The 14,116-nt window shown below is 42.7% G+C and overlaps 3 protein-coding genes, 1 long non-coding RNA gene and 1 other non-coding gene across 5 annotated transcripts; 4 read left to right on the top strand and 1 right to left on the bottom strand.

Annotated features, from left to right (window-relative positions):
- The first annotated feature begins 29 nt into the window (after positions 1-29).
- On the top strand, positions 30-9,529 carry LOC6731691 (mucin-2). Its single transcript, XM_039291075.2, has 2 exons — positions 30-168; positions 222-9,529. The coding sequence occupies exons 1-2, from the start codon at positions 166-168 to the stop codon at positions 9,471-9,473; spliced, it is 9,255 nt and encodes a 3,084-aa protein (XP_039147009.1). The 5' UTR covers positions 30-165; the 3' UTR covers positions 9,474-9,529.
- Positions 9,530-9,954: 425 nt separating this feature from the next.
- LOC6731690 (40S ribosomal protein S2) lies at positions 9,955-11,279 on the top strand. The gene is made up of 2 exons (XM_016178555.2): positions 9,955-10,070; positions 10,411-11,279. The coding sequence occupies exon 2, from the start codon at positions 10,412-10,414 to the stop codon at positions 11,213-11,215; it is 804 nt and encodes a 267-aa protein (XP_016024372.1). The 5' UTR covers positions 9,955-10,070; position 10,411; the 3' UTR covers positions 11,216-11,279.
- Positions 11,280-11,453: 174 nt separating this feature from the next.
- On the bottom strand, positions 11,454-12,323 carry LOC6731689 (rRNA-processing protein FCF1 homolog). The gene is made up of 2 exons (XM_002078789.4): positions 12,175-12,323; positions 11,454-12,116 (listed from the first exon to the last, which is right to left on the bottom strand). The coding sequence occupies exons 1-2, from the start codon at positions 12,313-12,315 to the stop codon at positions 11,517-11,519; spliced, it is 741 nt and encodes a 246-aa protein (XP_002078825.2). The 5' UTR covers positions 12,316-12,323; the 3' UTR covers positions 11,454-11,516.
- Positions 12,324-12,491: 168 nt separating this feature from the next.
- Positions 12,492-13,901, top strand: LOC27207858. Its single transcript, XR_001600605.2, has 5 exons — positions 12,492-12,609; positions 12,863-13,105; positions 13,281-13,346; positions 13,546-13,618; positions 13,811-13,901. It is a non-coding gene; the product is annotated as an uncharacterized LOC27207858 (long non-coding RNA).
- LOC120284280 lies at positions 12,682-12,794 on the top strand. Its single transcript, XR_005543514.1, has one exon. It is a non-coding gene; the product is annotated as a small nucleolar RNA Z5 (small nucleolar RNA).
- Positions 13,902-14,116: the final 215 nt, after the last annotated feature.

Below are 14,116 nucleotides of genomic sequence, written 5' to 3'. Positions count from 1 at the left end.
AGCTTATCTTTTTGTTTTGTAATAATGACCCCCGCGTACCTGTTGAACTTTGATGAACTACGACCCTGGCTGACCTTATCAGCGGCCTGCTATGTCATTTGTTCTGCTCCCTATTTAAGCACCAACTAAGGCTCAAAAATCCAGAGTCTTGCTCGAAAAGTTGCAATGGTAAGTCGGACATACGATTAGTTACCGCATACCAATATTGTTCTCATTTACAGGTCGTTTTAAGTTGCTTTATTTGGCTTGCCCTTTACCAATCTGCAAATGCAGCGCTGGAGGGTAGTGAAACTAAGTTTGGGGACGAATCAGCTACAGAATCGGCGGAAAAATATCCTGATTACTGCTGGATAGATCCTTTTCTCCCGGGCTGTCCATTTGGTCCGGGTGATGGCACCACTAGGACTTCAGCGCCGGCAACAACAAAGTCAACAACCGTCACAACCAAAATTAAATCCACAACCCAACAGAAAACTACTGCAAGGACTACTAACGAGCCAACCACTGAAAATACCAAAACTCCAAAGACGAGCACGATTAAATCAACAGCAGAGCCAGCCACAGATAAAACAACAACTCTGAAGACCACCACAAATAAATCGACAGCAGAGCCAACATCCCAACAGACAACTACCGAAAAGACTACTAACGAGCCAACCACTGAGAAAATAACAACTCCAAAGGCAACCACTATTAAATCGACAGCACAGCCAACAACCCAAAAGACAACGACTAAAGCCACAACAATAGAGCCAACAACTGAAAAAACAACAACGCTGAAGACCACCACAAATAAATCGACAGCACAGACAACAACCCAAGAGACAACTACCGAAAAGACTACTAACGAGCCAACCACTGAGAAAATTACAACTCCAAAGGCAACCACTATTAAATCGACAGTACAGACAACAACCCAAAAGACAACGACTGAAAAGGCCACAACAGAGCCAACAACTGAGAAAACAACAACGCTGAAGACCACCACAAATAAATCGACAGCAGAGCCAACAACTCAAAAGACAACGACCGAAAAGACCACTAACGAGCCAACAACTGAGAAAATAACAACTCCAAAGGCAACCACTGTTAAATCGACAGCACAGACAAAAACCCAAAAGACAACGACTGAAAAGGCCACAACAGAGCCAACAACTGAGAAAACAACAACGCTGAAGACCTCCACAAATAAATCGACAGCAGAGCCAACAACTCAAAAGACAACGACCGAAAAGACCACTAACGAGCCAACCACTGAGAAAATAACAACTCCAAAGGCAACCACTATTAAATCGACAGCACAGACATCAACCCAAAAGACAACGACTGAAAAGGCCACAACAGAGCCAACAACTAAGAAAACAACAACGCTGAAGACCACCACAAATAAATCGACAGCAGAGCCAACAACCCAAAAGACAACGACCGAAAAGACCACTAACGAGCCAACCACTGAGAAAATAACAACTCCAAAGGCAACCACTATTAAATCGACACCACAGACAAAAACCCAAAAGACAACGACTGAAAAGGCCACAACAGAGCCAACAACTGAGAAAACAACAACGCTGAAGACCACAACAAATAAATCGACAGCAGAGCCAACAACCCAAAAGACAACGACTGAAAAGGCAAAAACAGAGCCAACAACTGAGAAAACAACAACGCTGAAGACCACCACAAATAAATCAACAGCAGAGCCAACAACCCAAAAGACAACTACCGAAAAGGCAACAACAGAGCCAACAACTAAGAAAACAACAACGCTGAAAACCACCACCAATAAATCGACAGCAGAGCCAACAACCCAAAAGACAACGACTGAAAAGGAAAAAACAGAGCCAACAACTGAGAAAACAACAACGCTGAAGACCACCACAAATAAATCAACAGCAGAGCCAACAACCCAAAAGACAACTACCGAAAAGACTACTAACGAGCCAACCACTGAAAATATAACAACTCCAAAGGCAACCACTATTAAATCGACAGCACAGACAACACCCCAAAAGACAACGACTGAAAAGGCAACAACAGAGCCAACAACTAAGAAAACAACTACGCTGAAGACCACCACAAATAAATCGACAGCACAGACAACACCCCAAAAGACAACGACTGAAAAGGCAACAACAGAGCCAACAACTAAGAAAACAACAACGCTGAAGACCACCACAAATAAATCGACAGCAGAGCCAACAACCCAAAAGACAACGACTGACAAGGCAAAAACAGAGCCAACAACTGAGAAAACAACAACGCTGAAGACCACCACAAATAAATCAACAGCAGAGCCAACAACCCAAAAGACAACTACCGAAAAGACTACTAACGAGCCAACCACTGAGAATATAACAACTCCAAAGGTATCCACTATTAAATCGACAGCACAGACAACACCCCAAAAGACAACGACTGAAAAGGCCACAACAGAGCCAACAACTGAGAAAACAACAACGCTGAAGACCACCACAAATAAATCAACAGCAGAGCCAACAACCCAAAAGACAACGACTAAAAAGGCAAAAACAGAGCCAACAACTGAGAAAACAACAACGCTGAAGACCACCACAAATAAATCAACAGCAGAGCCAACAACCCAAAAGACAACTACCGAAAAGACTACTAACGAGCCAACCACTGAGAAAATAACAACTCCAAAGGCAGCCACTATTAAATCGACAGCACAGACAACACCCCAAAAGACAACGACTGAAAATGCAACAACAGATCCAACAACTAAGAAAACAACTACGCTGAAGACCACCACAAATAAATCGACAGCACAGACAACACCCCAAAAGACAACGACTGAAAAGGCAACAACAGAGCCAACAACTAAGAAAACAACAACGCTGAAGACCACCACAAATAAATCAACAGCAGAGCCAACAACCCAAAAGACAACGACTGACAAGGCAAAAACAGAGCCAACAACTGAGAAAACAACAACGCTGAAGACCACCACAAATAAATCAACAGGAGAGCCAACAACCCAAAAGACAACTACCGAAAAGACTACTAACGAGCCAACCACTGAGAAAATAACAACTCCAAAGGCAACCACTATTAAATCGACAGCACAGACAACAACCCAAAAGACAACTACCGAAAAGACTACTAACGAGCCAACAACTGAGAAAACAACAACGCTGAAGACCACCACAAATAAATCGACAGCAGAGCCAACAACCCAAAAGACAACGACTGAAAAGGCCACAACAGAGCCAACAACTGAGAAAACAACAAAGCTGAAGACCACCACAAATAAATCGACAGCAGAGCCAGCAACCCAAAAGACAACTACCGAAAAGACTACTATCGAGCCAACCACTGAGAAAATTACAACTCCAAAGGCAACCACTATTAAATCAACGGCACAGACAACACCCCAAAAGACAACCACTGAGAAAATAACAACTCCGAAGGCAACCACTATTAAATCGACAGCACAGCCAACAACCCAAAAGACAACGACTAAAGCCACAACAACAGAGCCAACAACTGAAAAAACAACAACGCTGAAGACCACCACGATTAAATCGACATCTGAGCCAATAACAACTCTGAAGACAACCACCATTAAATCGACTGCAGAGACAAAAAAGACGAGGCATGAACTCACAACTCAGAAATCAACAACTTTAAAGACTACTGAAGAACCAACTACTCGCAAGACATCTACCACAAAGACTACTAGAGAGCCAACAACAAAGAGGGTAACAACTGAAAAGACAACTCGGGAGCCGACCACTCGTAAGACAACCACAACAACAGAGCCAACAACTGAAAAAACAACAACGCTGAAGACCACCACAAATAAATCGACAGCACAGACAACAACCCAAAAGGCAACGACTGAAAAGGCCACAAAAGAGCCAACAACTAAGAAAACAACAACGCTGAAGACCACCACAAATAAATCGACAGCAGAGCCAACAACCCAAAAGACAACTACCGAAAAGACTACGAACGAGCCAACCACTGAGAAAATAACAACTCCAAAGGCAACCACTATTAAATCGACAGCAGAACCAACAACACAAAAGACAACTACCGAAAAGACTACTAACGAGCCAACCACTGAGAAAATAACAACTCCAAAGGCAACCACTATTAAATCGACAGCACAGCCAACAACCCAAAAGACAACAACTAAAGCCACAACAACAGAGCCAACAACTGAAAAAACAACAACGCTGAAGACCACCACAAATAAATCGACAGCACAGACAACAACCCAAGAGGCAACGACTGAAAAGGCCACAACAGAGCCAACAACTAAGAAAACAACAACGCTGAAGACCACCACAAATAAATCGACAGCAGAGCCAACAACCCAAAAGACAACTACCGAAAATACTACTAACGAGCCAACCACTGAGAAAATAACAACTCCAAAGGCAACCACTATTAAATCGACAGCAGAGCCAACAACCCATAAGCCAACTACTGCAAGGGCAACGAAAGAACCAAAAACTGAGCAAACAACTTTGAGGACCACCACGATTAAATCGACATCTGAGCCAATAACAACCCTGAAGACAACCACCATTAAATCGACTGCAGAGACAAAAAAGACGACGCATGAACCCACAACTCCAAAATCAACAACTTTAAAGACTACTGAAGAACCAACTACTCGCAAGACATCTACCACAAAGACTACTAGAGAGCCAACTACAAAGAGGGTAACAACTGAAAGGACAACTCGGGAGCCAACCACTCGCAAGACAACAACCCATAAGACAACAACAGAACCAACGACCAAGAAGACAACAACTACGAAGACAACGCATGAACCCACAACTCAGAAATCAACAACTTTAAGGACTACCGAAGAACCAACTACTCGCAAAGCATCAACCACAAAGACTACTAGAGAGCCAACTACAAAGAGGGTAACAACTGAAAGGACAACTCGGGAGGCAACCACTCGCAAGACAACAACCCATAAGACAACAGCAGAACCAACGACCAAGAAGACAACAACTAAGAAGACGACGCATGAACCCACAACTCTGAAATCAACAACTGTAAGGACTACCGAAGAACCAACTACTCGCAAAACAACTACCAGAAAGACTACTAGAGAGCCAACTACAAAGAGAGTAACAACTGAAAGGACAACTCGGGAGCCAACCACTCGCGAGACAACAACCCATAAGACAACAGCAGAACCAACAACCAAAAAGACAACGCATGAACCCACAACTGAGAAATCAACAACTGTAAGGACTACCGAAGAACCAACTACTCGCAAAACAACTACCAGAAAGACTACTAGAGAGCCAACTACAAAGAGAGTAACAACTGAAAGGACAACTCGGGAGCCAACCACTCGCAAGACAACAACCCATAAGACAACAACAGAACCAACGACCAAGAAGACAACAACTAAGAAGACGACGCATGAACCCACAACTCAGAAATCAACAACTGTAAGGACTACCGAAGAACCAACTACTCGCAAAACAACTACCAGAAAGACTACTAGAGAGCCAACTACAAAGAGGGTAACAACTGAAAGGACAACTCGGGAGGCAACCACTCGCAAGACAACAACCCATAAGACAACAGCAGAACCAACGACCAAGAAGACAACAACTAAGAAGACGACGCATGAACCCACAACTCTGAAATCAACAACTGTAAGGACTACCGAAGAACCAACTACTCGCAAAACAACTACCAGAAAGACTACTAGAGAGCCAACTACAAAGAGAGTAACAACTGAAAGGACAACTCGGGAGCCAACCACTCGCGAGACAACAACCCATAAGACAACAGCAGAACCAACAACCAAAAAGACAACGCATGAACCCACAACTGAGAAATCAACAACTGTAAGGACTACCGAAGAACCAACTACTCGCAAAACAACTACCAGAAAGACTACTAGAGAGCCAACTACAAAGAGAGTAACAACTGAAAGGACAACTCGGGAGCCAACCACTCGCAAGACAACAACCCATAAGACAACAACAGAACCAACGACCAAGAAGACAACAACTAAGAAGACGACGCATGAACCCACAACTCAGAAATCAACAACTGTAAGGACTACCGAAGAACCAACTACTCGCAAAACAACTACCAGAAAGACTACTAGAGAGCCAACTACAAAGAGAGTAACAACTGAAAGGACAACTCGGGAGCCAACCACTCGCAAGACAACAACCCATAAGACAACAACAGAACCAAGGACCAAGAAGACAACAACTACGAAGGCGACGCATGAACCCACAACTCAGAAATCAACAACTGTAAGGACTACCGAAGAACCAACTACTCGCAAAACAACTACCAGAAAGACTACTAGAGAGCCAACTACAAAGAGAGTAACAACTGAAAGGACAACTCGGGAGCCAACCACTCGCAAGACAACAACCCATAAGACAACAGCAGAACCAACAACCAAAAAGACAACGCATGAACCCACAACTGAGAAATCAACAACTTTAAGGACTACCGAAGAACCAACTACTCGCGAAACATCTAACACAAAGACTACTAGAGAGCCAACTACAAAAAAGGTAACAACTGAAAGGACAACTCGGGAGCCAACCACTCGCAAGACAACAACCCATAAGACAACAGCAGAACCAACGACCAAGAAGACAACAACTAAGAAGACGACGCATGAACCCACAACTCAGAAATCAACAACTGTAAGGACTACCGAAGAACCAACTACTCGCAAAACAACTACCAGAAAGACTACTAGAGAGCCAACTACAAAGAGAGTAACAACTGAAAGGACAACTCGGGAGCCAACCACTCGCGAGACAACAACCCATAAGACAACAGCAGAACCAACAACCAAAAAGACAACGCATGAACCCACAACTGAGAAATCAACAACTGTAAGGACTACCGAAGAACCAACTACTCGCAAAACAACTACCAGAAAGACTACTAGAGAGCCAACTACAAAGAGAGTAACAACTGAAAGGACAACTCGGGAGCCAACCACTCGCAAGACAACAACCCATAAGACAACAACAGAACCAACGACCAAGAAGACAACAACTAAGAAGACGACGCATGAACCCACAACTCAGAAATCAACAACTGTAAGGACTACCGAAGAACCAACTACTCGCAAAACAACTACCAGAAAGACTACTAGAGAGCCAACTACAAAGAGAGTAACAACTGAAAGGACAACTCGGGAGCCAACCACTCGCAAGACAACAACCCATAAGACAACAACAGAACCAAGGACCAAGAAGACAACAACTACGAAGACGACGCATGAACCCACAACTCAGAAATCAACAACTGTAAGGACTACCGAAGAACCAACTACTCGCAAAACAATTACCAGAAAGACTACTAGAGAGCCAACTACAAAGAGAGTAACAACTGAAAGGACAACTCGGGAGCCAACCACTCGCAAGACAACAACCCATAAGACAACAGCAGAACCAACAACCAAAAAGACAACGCATGAACCCACAACTGAGAAATCAACAACTTTAAGGACTACCGAAGAACCAACTACTCGCGAAACATCTACCACAAAGACTACTAGAGAGCCAACTACAAAAAAGGTAACAACTGAAAGGACAACTCGGGAGCCAACCACTCGCAAGACAACAACCCATAAGACAACAGCAGAACCAACGACCAAGAAGACAACAACTAAGAAGACAACGCATGAACCCACAACTCAGAAATCAACAACTGTAAGGACTACCGAAGAACCAACTACTCGCAAAACAACTACCAGAAAGACTACTAGAGAGCCAACTACAAAGAGAGTAACAACTGAAAGGACAACTCGGGAGCCAACCACTCGCAAGACAACAACCCATAAGACAACAGCAGAACCAACGACCAAGAAGACAACAACTAAGAAGACGACGCATGAACCCACAACTCAGAAATCAACAACTGTAAGGACTACCGAAGAACCAACTACTCGCAAAACAACTACCAGAAAGACTACTAGAGAGCCAACTACAAAGAGAGTAACAACTGAAAGGACAACTCGGGAGCCAACCACTCGCAAGACAACAACCCATAAGACAACAGCAGAACCAACAACCAAGAAGACAACAACTAAGAAGACGACGCATGAACCCACAACTCAGAAATCAACAACTGTAAGGACTACCGAAGAACCAACTACTCGCAAAACAACTACCAGAAAGACTACTAGAGAGCCAACTACAAAGAGAGTAACAACTGAAAGGACAACTCGGGAGCCAACCACTCGCAAGACAACAACCCATAAGACAACAGCAGAACCAACGACCAAGAAGACAACAACTAAGAAGACGACGCATGAACCCACAACTCAGAAATCAACAACTGTAAGGACTACCGAAGAACCAACTACTCGCAAAACAACTACCAGAAAGACTACTACAAAGAGAGTAACAACTGAAAGGACAACTCGGGAGCCAACCACTCGCAAGACAACAACCCATAAGACAACAGCAGAACCAACAACCAAAAAGACAACGCATGAACCCACAACTGAGAAATCAACAACTTTAAGGACTACCGAAGAACCAACTACTCGCAAAACATCTACCACAAAGACTACTAGAGAGCCAACTACAAAGAGGGTAACAACTGAAAGGACAACTCGGGAGCCAACCACTCGCAAGACAACAACCCATAAGACAACAGCAGAACCAACGACCAAGAAGACAACAACTAAGAAGACGACGCATGAACCCACAACTCAGAAATCAACAACTGTAAGGACTACCGAAGAACCAACTACTCGCAAAACATCAACCATAAAGACTACAAGAGAGCCAACTACAAAGAGGGTAACAACTGAAAGGACAACTCGGGAGCCAACCACTCGCAAGACAACAACCCATAAGACAACAGCAGAACCAACGACCAAGAAGACAACAACTAAGAAGACGACGCATGAACCCACAACTCAGAAATCAACAACTGTAAGGACTACCGAAGAACCAACTACTCGCAAAACATCTACCACAAAGACTACCAGACAGCCAACCACTCGGGAGCCTACCACATCAGTAAAGACAACAGCAGAACAAACAACAAAAAGAACGACAGCTGAAATGATTACAACAACTCAGGAACCAACATCCGTAGAAACTACTACCGATTCTTCGAATCAGACCAATACGACCACAGATTTAACCACCACCGAAAAGCAACATGTTCACCACCACCATCACCATATTCATTATCACAAGCCCGCTGATCCCGGTCCATCATTTCTTCCCCTTCCTGATCTTCCTCCTCTGCCGTTGCCGCTGCCTTGGCCACCACTGCCACTTCCTGAATTCCCTCTACCTTTGCCTCCTTTACCACCAGCGTTGCCTCCGCTGCCCCCACTACCCGCACTACCCGCACTACCTCCTTTGCCAGAGGTAAATTTAACATCAATATCCTTACCAGAAATTTCCCTTCCTAATCTGCCACCACTACCACAATTGCCGAATCCTTTTCCAAACTTCTTTTGGGGTCGTTAAACACTAAAAATAAGTTAGTCTCCAATATGTAAAAATATACAAATTAATTGGAAAAGCCATTAATTTTGTATGTACTTACATATTATAAATGTGTCATTTAATATATATTTATATAATATATAATTATATATTATAATTTATAAATATAACCATTTAATAAAGCAACTGTTATTTTTGGAAATAATAAATACTTTTATTATGTTTTTCAACTTATCTTCAAGAAGAGCAAAATGGATCTTCGTCTTCCGAAGCAAAACCAAAAATTAGGCTTAAGAATAAAATCGCTTCAGTGTAAACTTGAACTCATATATCTAGTTCATTTTGTCGAATTCATACAAAAATTTTGAGAACGCAATTTAATTTATTTAAAAAATATATATTTTTAAATTCTGAAATTTTTACAGAGTATATTGTTAGTAACTGGGCGTAATTCGACATTCAGCATTTAAACATTGATATATATATATATCGATTTCAAATACGATATTATGCTTATCGATGGTATCGGCACTATCGTGGGTGGTTGACCCAGCTCTAAGCGGATGGCTCGGCCATTTCGTTTTTGTCTTCACCCCAATAAAGTTGATAGACCTACAAGTAAGCATTTTGGGTTAGATTATGTGGGAAATAAATTGTGTTTAATTTAATCAACGTGCGCAATAGCACAGGCAGAGTTTTGAAATATGCTAAAAGCTAGCTAAAAGTGTAAAAATCCAAGTGATGGGATGCATCTTTCGTAAAAATCAATTGCCCCTTTGGGACACCACGTGTTCCAAAATGGCGACTATATGTAGAATGGTTAACACTTTTACTTTACTATGGTAGTCACCAAAAGACTTGTGGCTAAAGATTAAGTCTCTGGCCTGGGAGCAGAAAATCTGAAGATTTACAATAAATGACGTGAACCTAACCTTTTTTTGTAACTCTGCTCTTTCAGAATGGCGGACGCAGCTCCAGCCCGTAGTGGATTCCGTGGCGGATTTGGCTCTCGTGGTGGTCGTGGTGGACGCGGTCGTGGCCGTGGACGCGGCGCCCGCGGACGTGGAAAGGAGGACTCCAAGGAGTGGGTGCCAGTGACCAAGCTGGGACGTCTGGTGCGCGAGGGCAAGATCAAGTCTTTGGAGGAGATCTACCTGTACTCGCTTCCCATCAAAGAGTTCGAGATCATCGACTTCTTCCTGGGATTCGCGCTGAAGGATGAGGTGCTGAAGATCATGCCCGTCCAGAAGCAGACCCGTGCTGGTCAGCGTACCCGTTTCAAGGCCTTCGTCGCCATCGGCGACAACAACGGCCACATTGGTCTGGGTGTTAAGTGCAGCAAGGAAGTGGCCACCGCCATCCGTGGCGCCATCATTCTGGCCAAGCTCTCCGTGGTGCCCGTGCGCCGTGGCTACTGGGGCAACAAGATCGGCAAGCCCCACACCGTGCCCTGCAAGGTCACCGGCAAGTGCGGTTCCGTCTCCGTGCGCCTCATCCCCGCTCCCCGTGGTACTGGCATCGTCTCGGCCCCCGTGCCCAAGAAGCTGCTGACCATGGCCGGTATTGAGGATTGCTACACCTCGGCTCGTGGCTCCACTGGAACCCTCGGCAACTTCGCCAAGGCTACTTATGCCGCCATCGCCAAGACGTACGCCTACTTGACCCCCGATCTGTGGAAGGAGATGCCTCTGGGCTCCACTCCCTACCAGGCATACTCGGACTTCCTGTCCAAGCCCACTCCTCGTCTGCACGCCGATGCCTAAGTGGACACTTTCGAGGCCAGTCAATCCAGAGTTTTTGAATAAAGTCATAAACCTTTAAATATAATCGCTTGGTATTTGTTATTGTTGTGGGAATTGGTCGATTTGAAGATTCTGTTGTAGTTTATAACTATTTGTAAAATAATAGAACTTATTGGCAGTTAAGCAGGACATATAGCTTATGTCTCCTTTGCTAATCCAGACAATTCAATAAAAGCATTCTAGTAAAAAACATCATTGCTTGCTGCTTACATATAAGAATATATTTAAAAATTTACACTTAGGATAAGAAGTAAAAAAGGTTCTACGCCTTGACTCCATACGCTTCTGGCATACGCTCAATCGCGTACTTATGTGCAGCCACGTACATGATGGGCACACCGGGAATCTTGCGGATGCGATTCTTGAGGTCCTTGTCGTTGGTGGCCACAATGTAGCACTTGTGCTGGCGCACCCGCTCCACGAGGCAGTCGTCCGCATAGGTGCCCTTGTGTAGGCACGGCAGTCGCTCGAATCTGGGATCGGAGATGATGCGCAGGGCCAGCTTGTACTTGTTGCCCAGCTTCTCCAGCTCGGCACGAACGCAGTCGGAAATGTAGGGTATGCATTTGGCATACAGACAGTCCATCATACCTTGAACAATATCCAGTTTGTTCTTAATGCTAAAGTTAATGAAGTTCGTGTCCAGAACGATGTGGTACGGCGGTCCCAGCTGGGTGTTGTACTGGAAGAACAGGGCGGAGCTCTGCTGGGTGGCCTCGTGCACCTTGATCTGATGTGGATCCTCTGCCTTCTTTCTTTTCACTCGAATCTGATCCTTTAGACGGGCGTCTGTGGGTTTCATGATTCGCTTAAGCTGTGCATTGCGTTGTTTCTTCACCTTCTGCGTTTTCTTGTGTTTGCCCTGTAAAAGAACTAAAAAAGTTAGGTCGGGTTTAATTAAATATCAAAGAATTATATACCATTGTAAGCTGTAATTCCCAAAAAGTGTAAACAATATAACTTAAAATGTGGCACACGTGTGGTAAGTATTTTGGTAAAATCAGCTGTTTCGCCCAGAGCAACGATGATAGCGATAGGCAATCGATACATCGATTGAACATATAAATATTTTACATTTCTTCCACTTTAAAGTTTGAATAGGCAATTACGTTAAGTTTTTTATATATTAAGTATTTTATGAATGATTTAATGGAAATTAAATAGAGTATTAGTTAATCGGTTAAGTTAAATATTGCACATTCTTATACAATATATATCAACCAAACAATTTTTCCGATACGATACTACCATGGTTGCATTTAGAGACATCGATAGTTGTCCGCCATCTTTTCACAGAATTTTTCCTTCCGCGTGCGATGACGAAACTCGTTCATTTTATTTCAAGACTCGAAATGGTAAGTTGTGTGCTCTTCTTATATAGTTGTACATCAAGTAAATTAAAGTGCTTAAATGGAAAAGTGGTATGCCTCAAATGATGAAACAGATGACGAGACTGAAGGAACAAATTCTCGACTTGGCGCTGTATTTTTCAGTGCCTCGTTATATATTTGTTCATTTAAGATGATTCGGCGATCTGATGGCATATTACTTCAAGATCTTTCTTTGGGTTTGGAAGAATATGTTCTAAAAGTTATGTATTTCTTGCAGTGAACGATATTGAAACCCTAAGCATTTGGCTAAGTCAAAATCCGTGCACTCCACGTGCATGGTTCATGTGAGACACCTCGGGACAACATGTGAGCCCGTTGAGACACCTCAGGACAACATGTGAGCCCGTTGAGACACCTCAGGACAACATGTGAGCCCGTTGAGACACCTCAGGACAACATGTGAGCCCGTTGAGACACATTGGGCAGTGAGCCCTCTGGGGACGCCATTGCCACACTGGAGGTAAGATATTAAATACTTTTGGTTGCTTTATGCTTCTCTGATGATCTTTTACACAGACCTGTACTGAGCTCAGAACCGTGCAGAAAATTGTAAACTGAAACCTAACCAAATATACAAAATATTTGGAAATACTGTTTGTACACACCATATTAATGCCATTTTCTTTTATTTTCAGATTTTACATTCCGGTTTGAGGTTATGTATGAGAAGCTGCAGCGCGCACATGGATTTACCGATAAAGGTAATTTATTCACACTAACATTTTTATGTTTGATTGCAATATACGTTTTACTGATGATTAACTTCAACACCTTTTGCGGTTTCCACCAGAAAGCTTCGGCTTAATGATGGTCTAAGGCGTCTGACTAAAAAGTTTCAATAAAAACTTTATTATACTTAAACTAAGCCTTTTACTTACCTATTTTATCTCTTGTTTCCAGATCAACTCAGAAATGTGGTTTATCGAAGACAAATATACCTAAATGAGTTCGTTTATTCGACTACATTCATAAGGTAATATTTCCGAGAATTTATATTTAAAATTATTAAATAAAATGATGATTACCTTAAACACCTTTTGCGGTTTCCACCAGAAAGCTTCGGCTTAAGGATGGTCTAAGGCGTCTGACTAATGCAAATAAATATATATTTTGGCTGTTTTGAGATGATGTATTTAATATATTTTATATTTTACTTTAATTGCAGAGTGACGTTGACCAGCCTCGTATAAAAAGAATTCCATATCATCAAATATTAAAATAAATAAATTAATAAAATCAAATAATCACGAATTATATACCTTTTTTGTTGTTTTTGGGAAGGGCCGCAGAATGAAAAAATTAGTTTTATCAGTTGTACAAATAAAGTTTTGACCTTAGGACAAACTAATAGATAGATCATGCTTTATAATTTGCAGTTATCTTGCTTAACTAATTTGGTATTTTTGAAACAATTTAGCACAATTGTAAGCGCACTTTAAGAAAGTAAGTTAATGAGATTGAGTCTCAATAG

This window comes from Drosophila simulans, chromosome 2L (assembly GCF_016746395.2).
Source record: "Drosophila simulans strain w501 chromosome 2L, Prin_Dsim_3.1, whole genome shotgun sequence".
Lineage (NCBI taxonomy): Eukaryota > Metazoa > Arthropoda > Insecta > Diptera > Drosophilidae > Drosophila > Drosophila simulans.
This window is presented reverse-complemented; position numbering and strand designations above follow the sequence as displayed.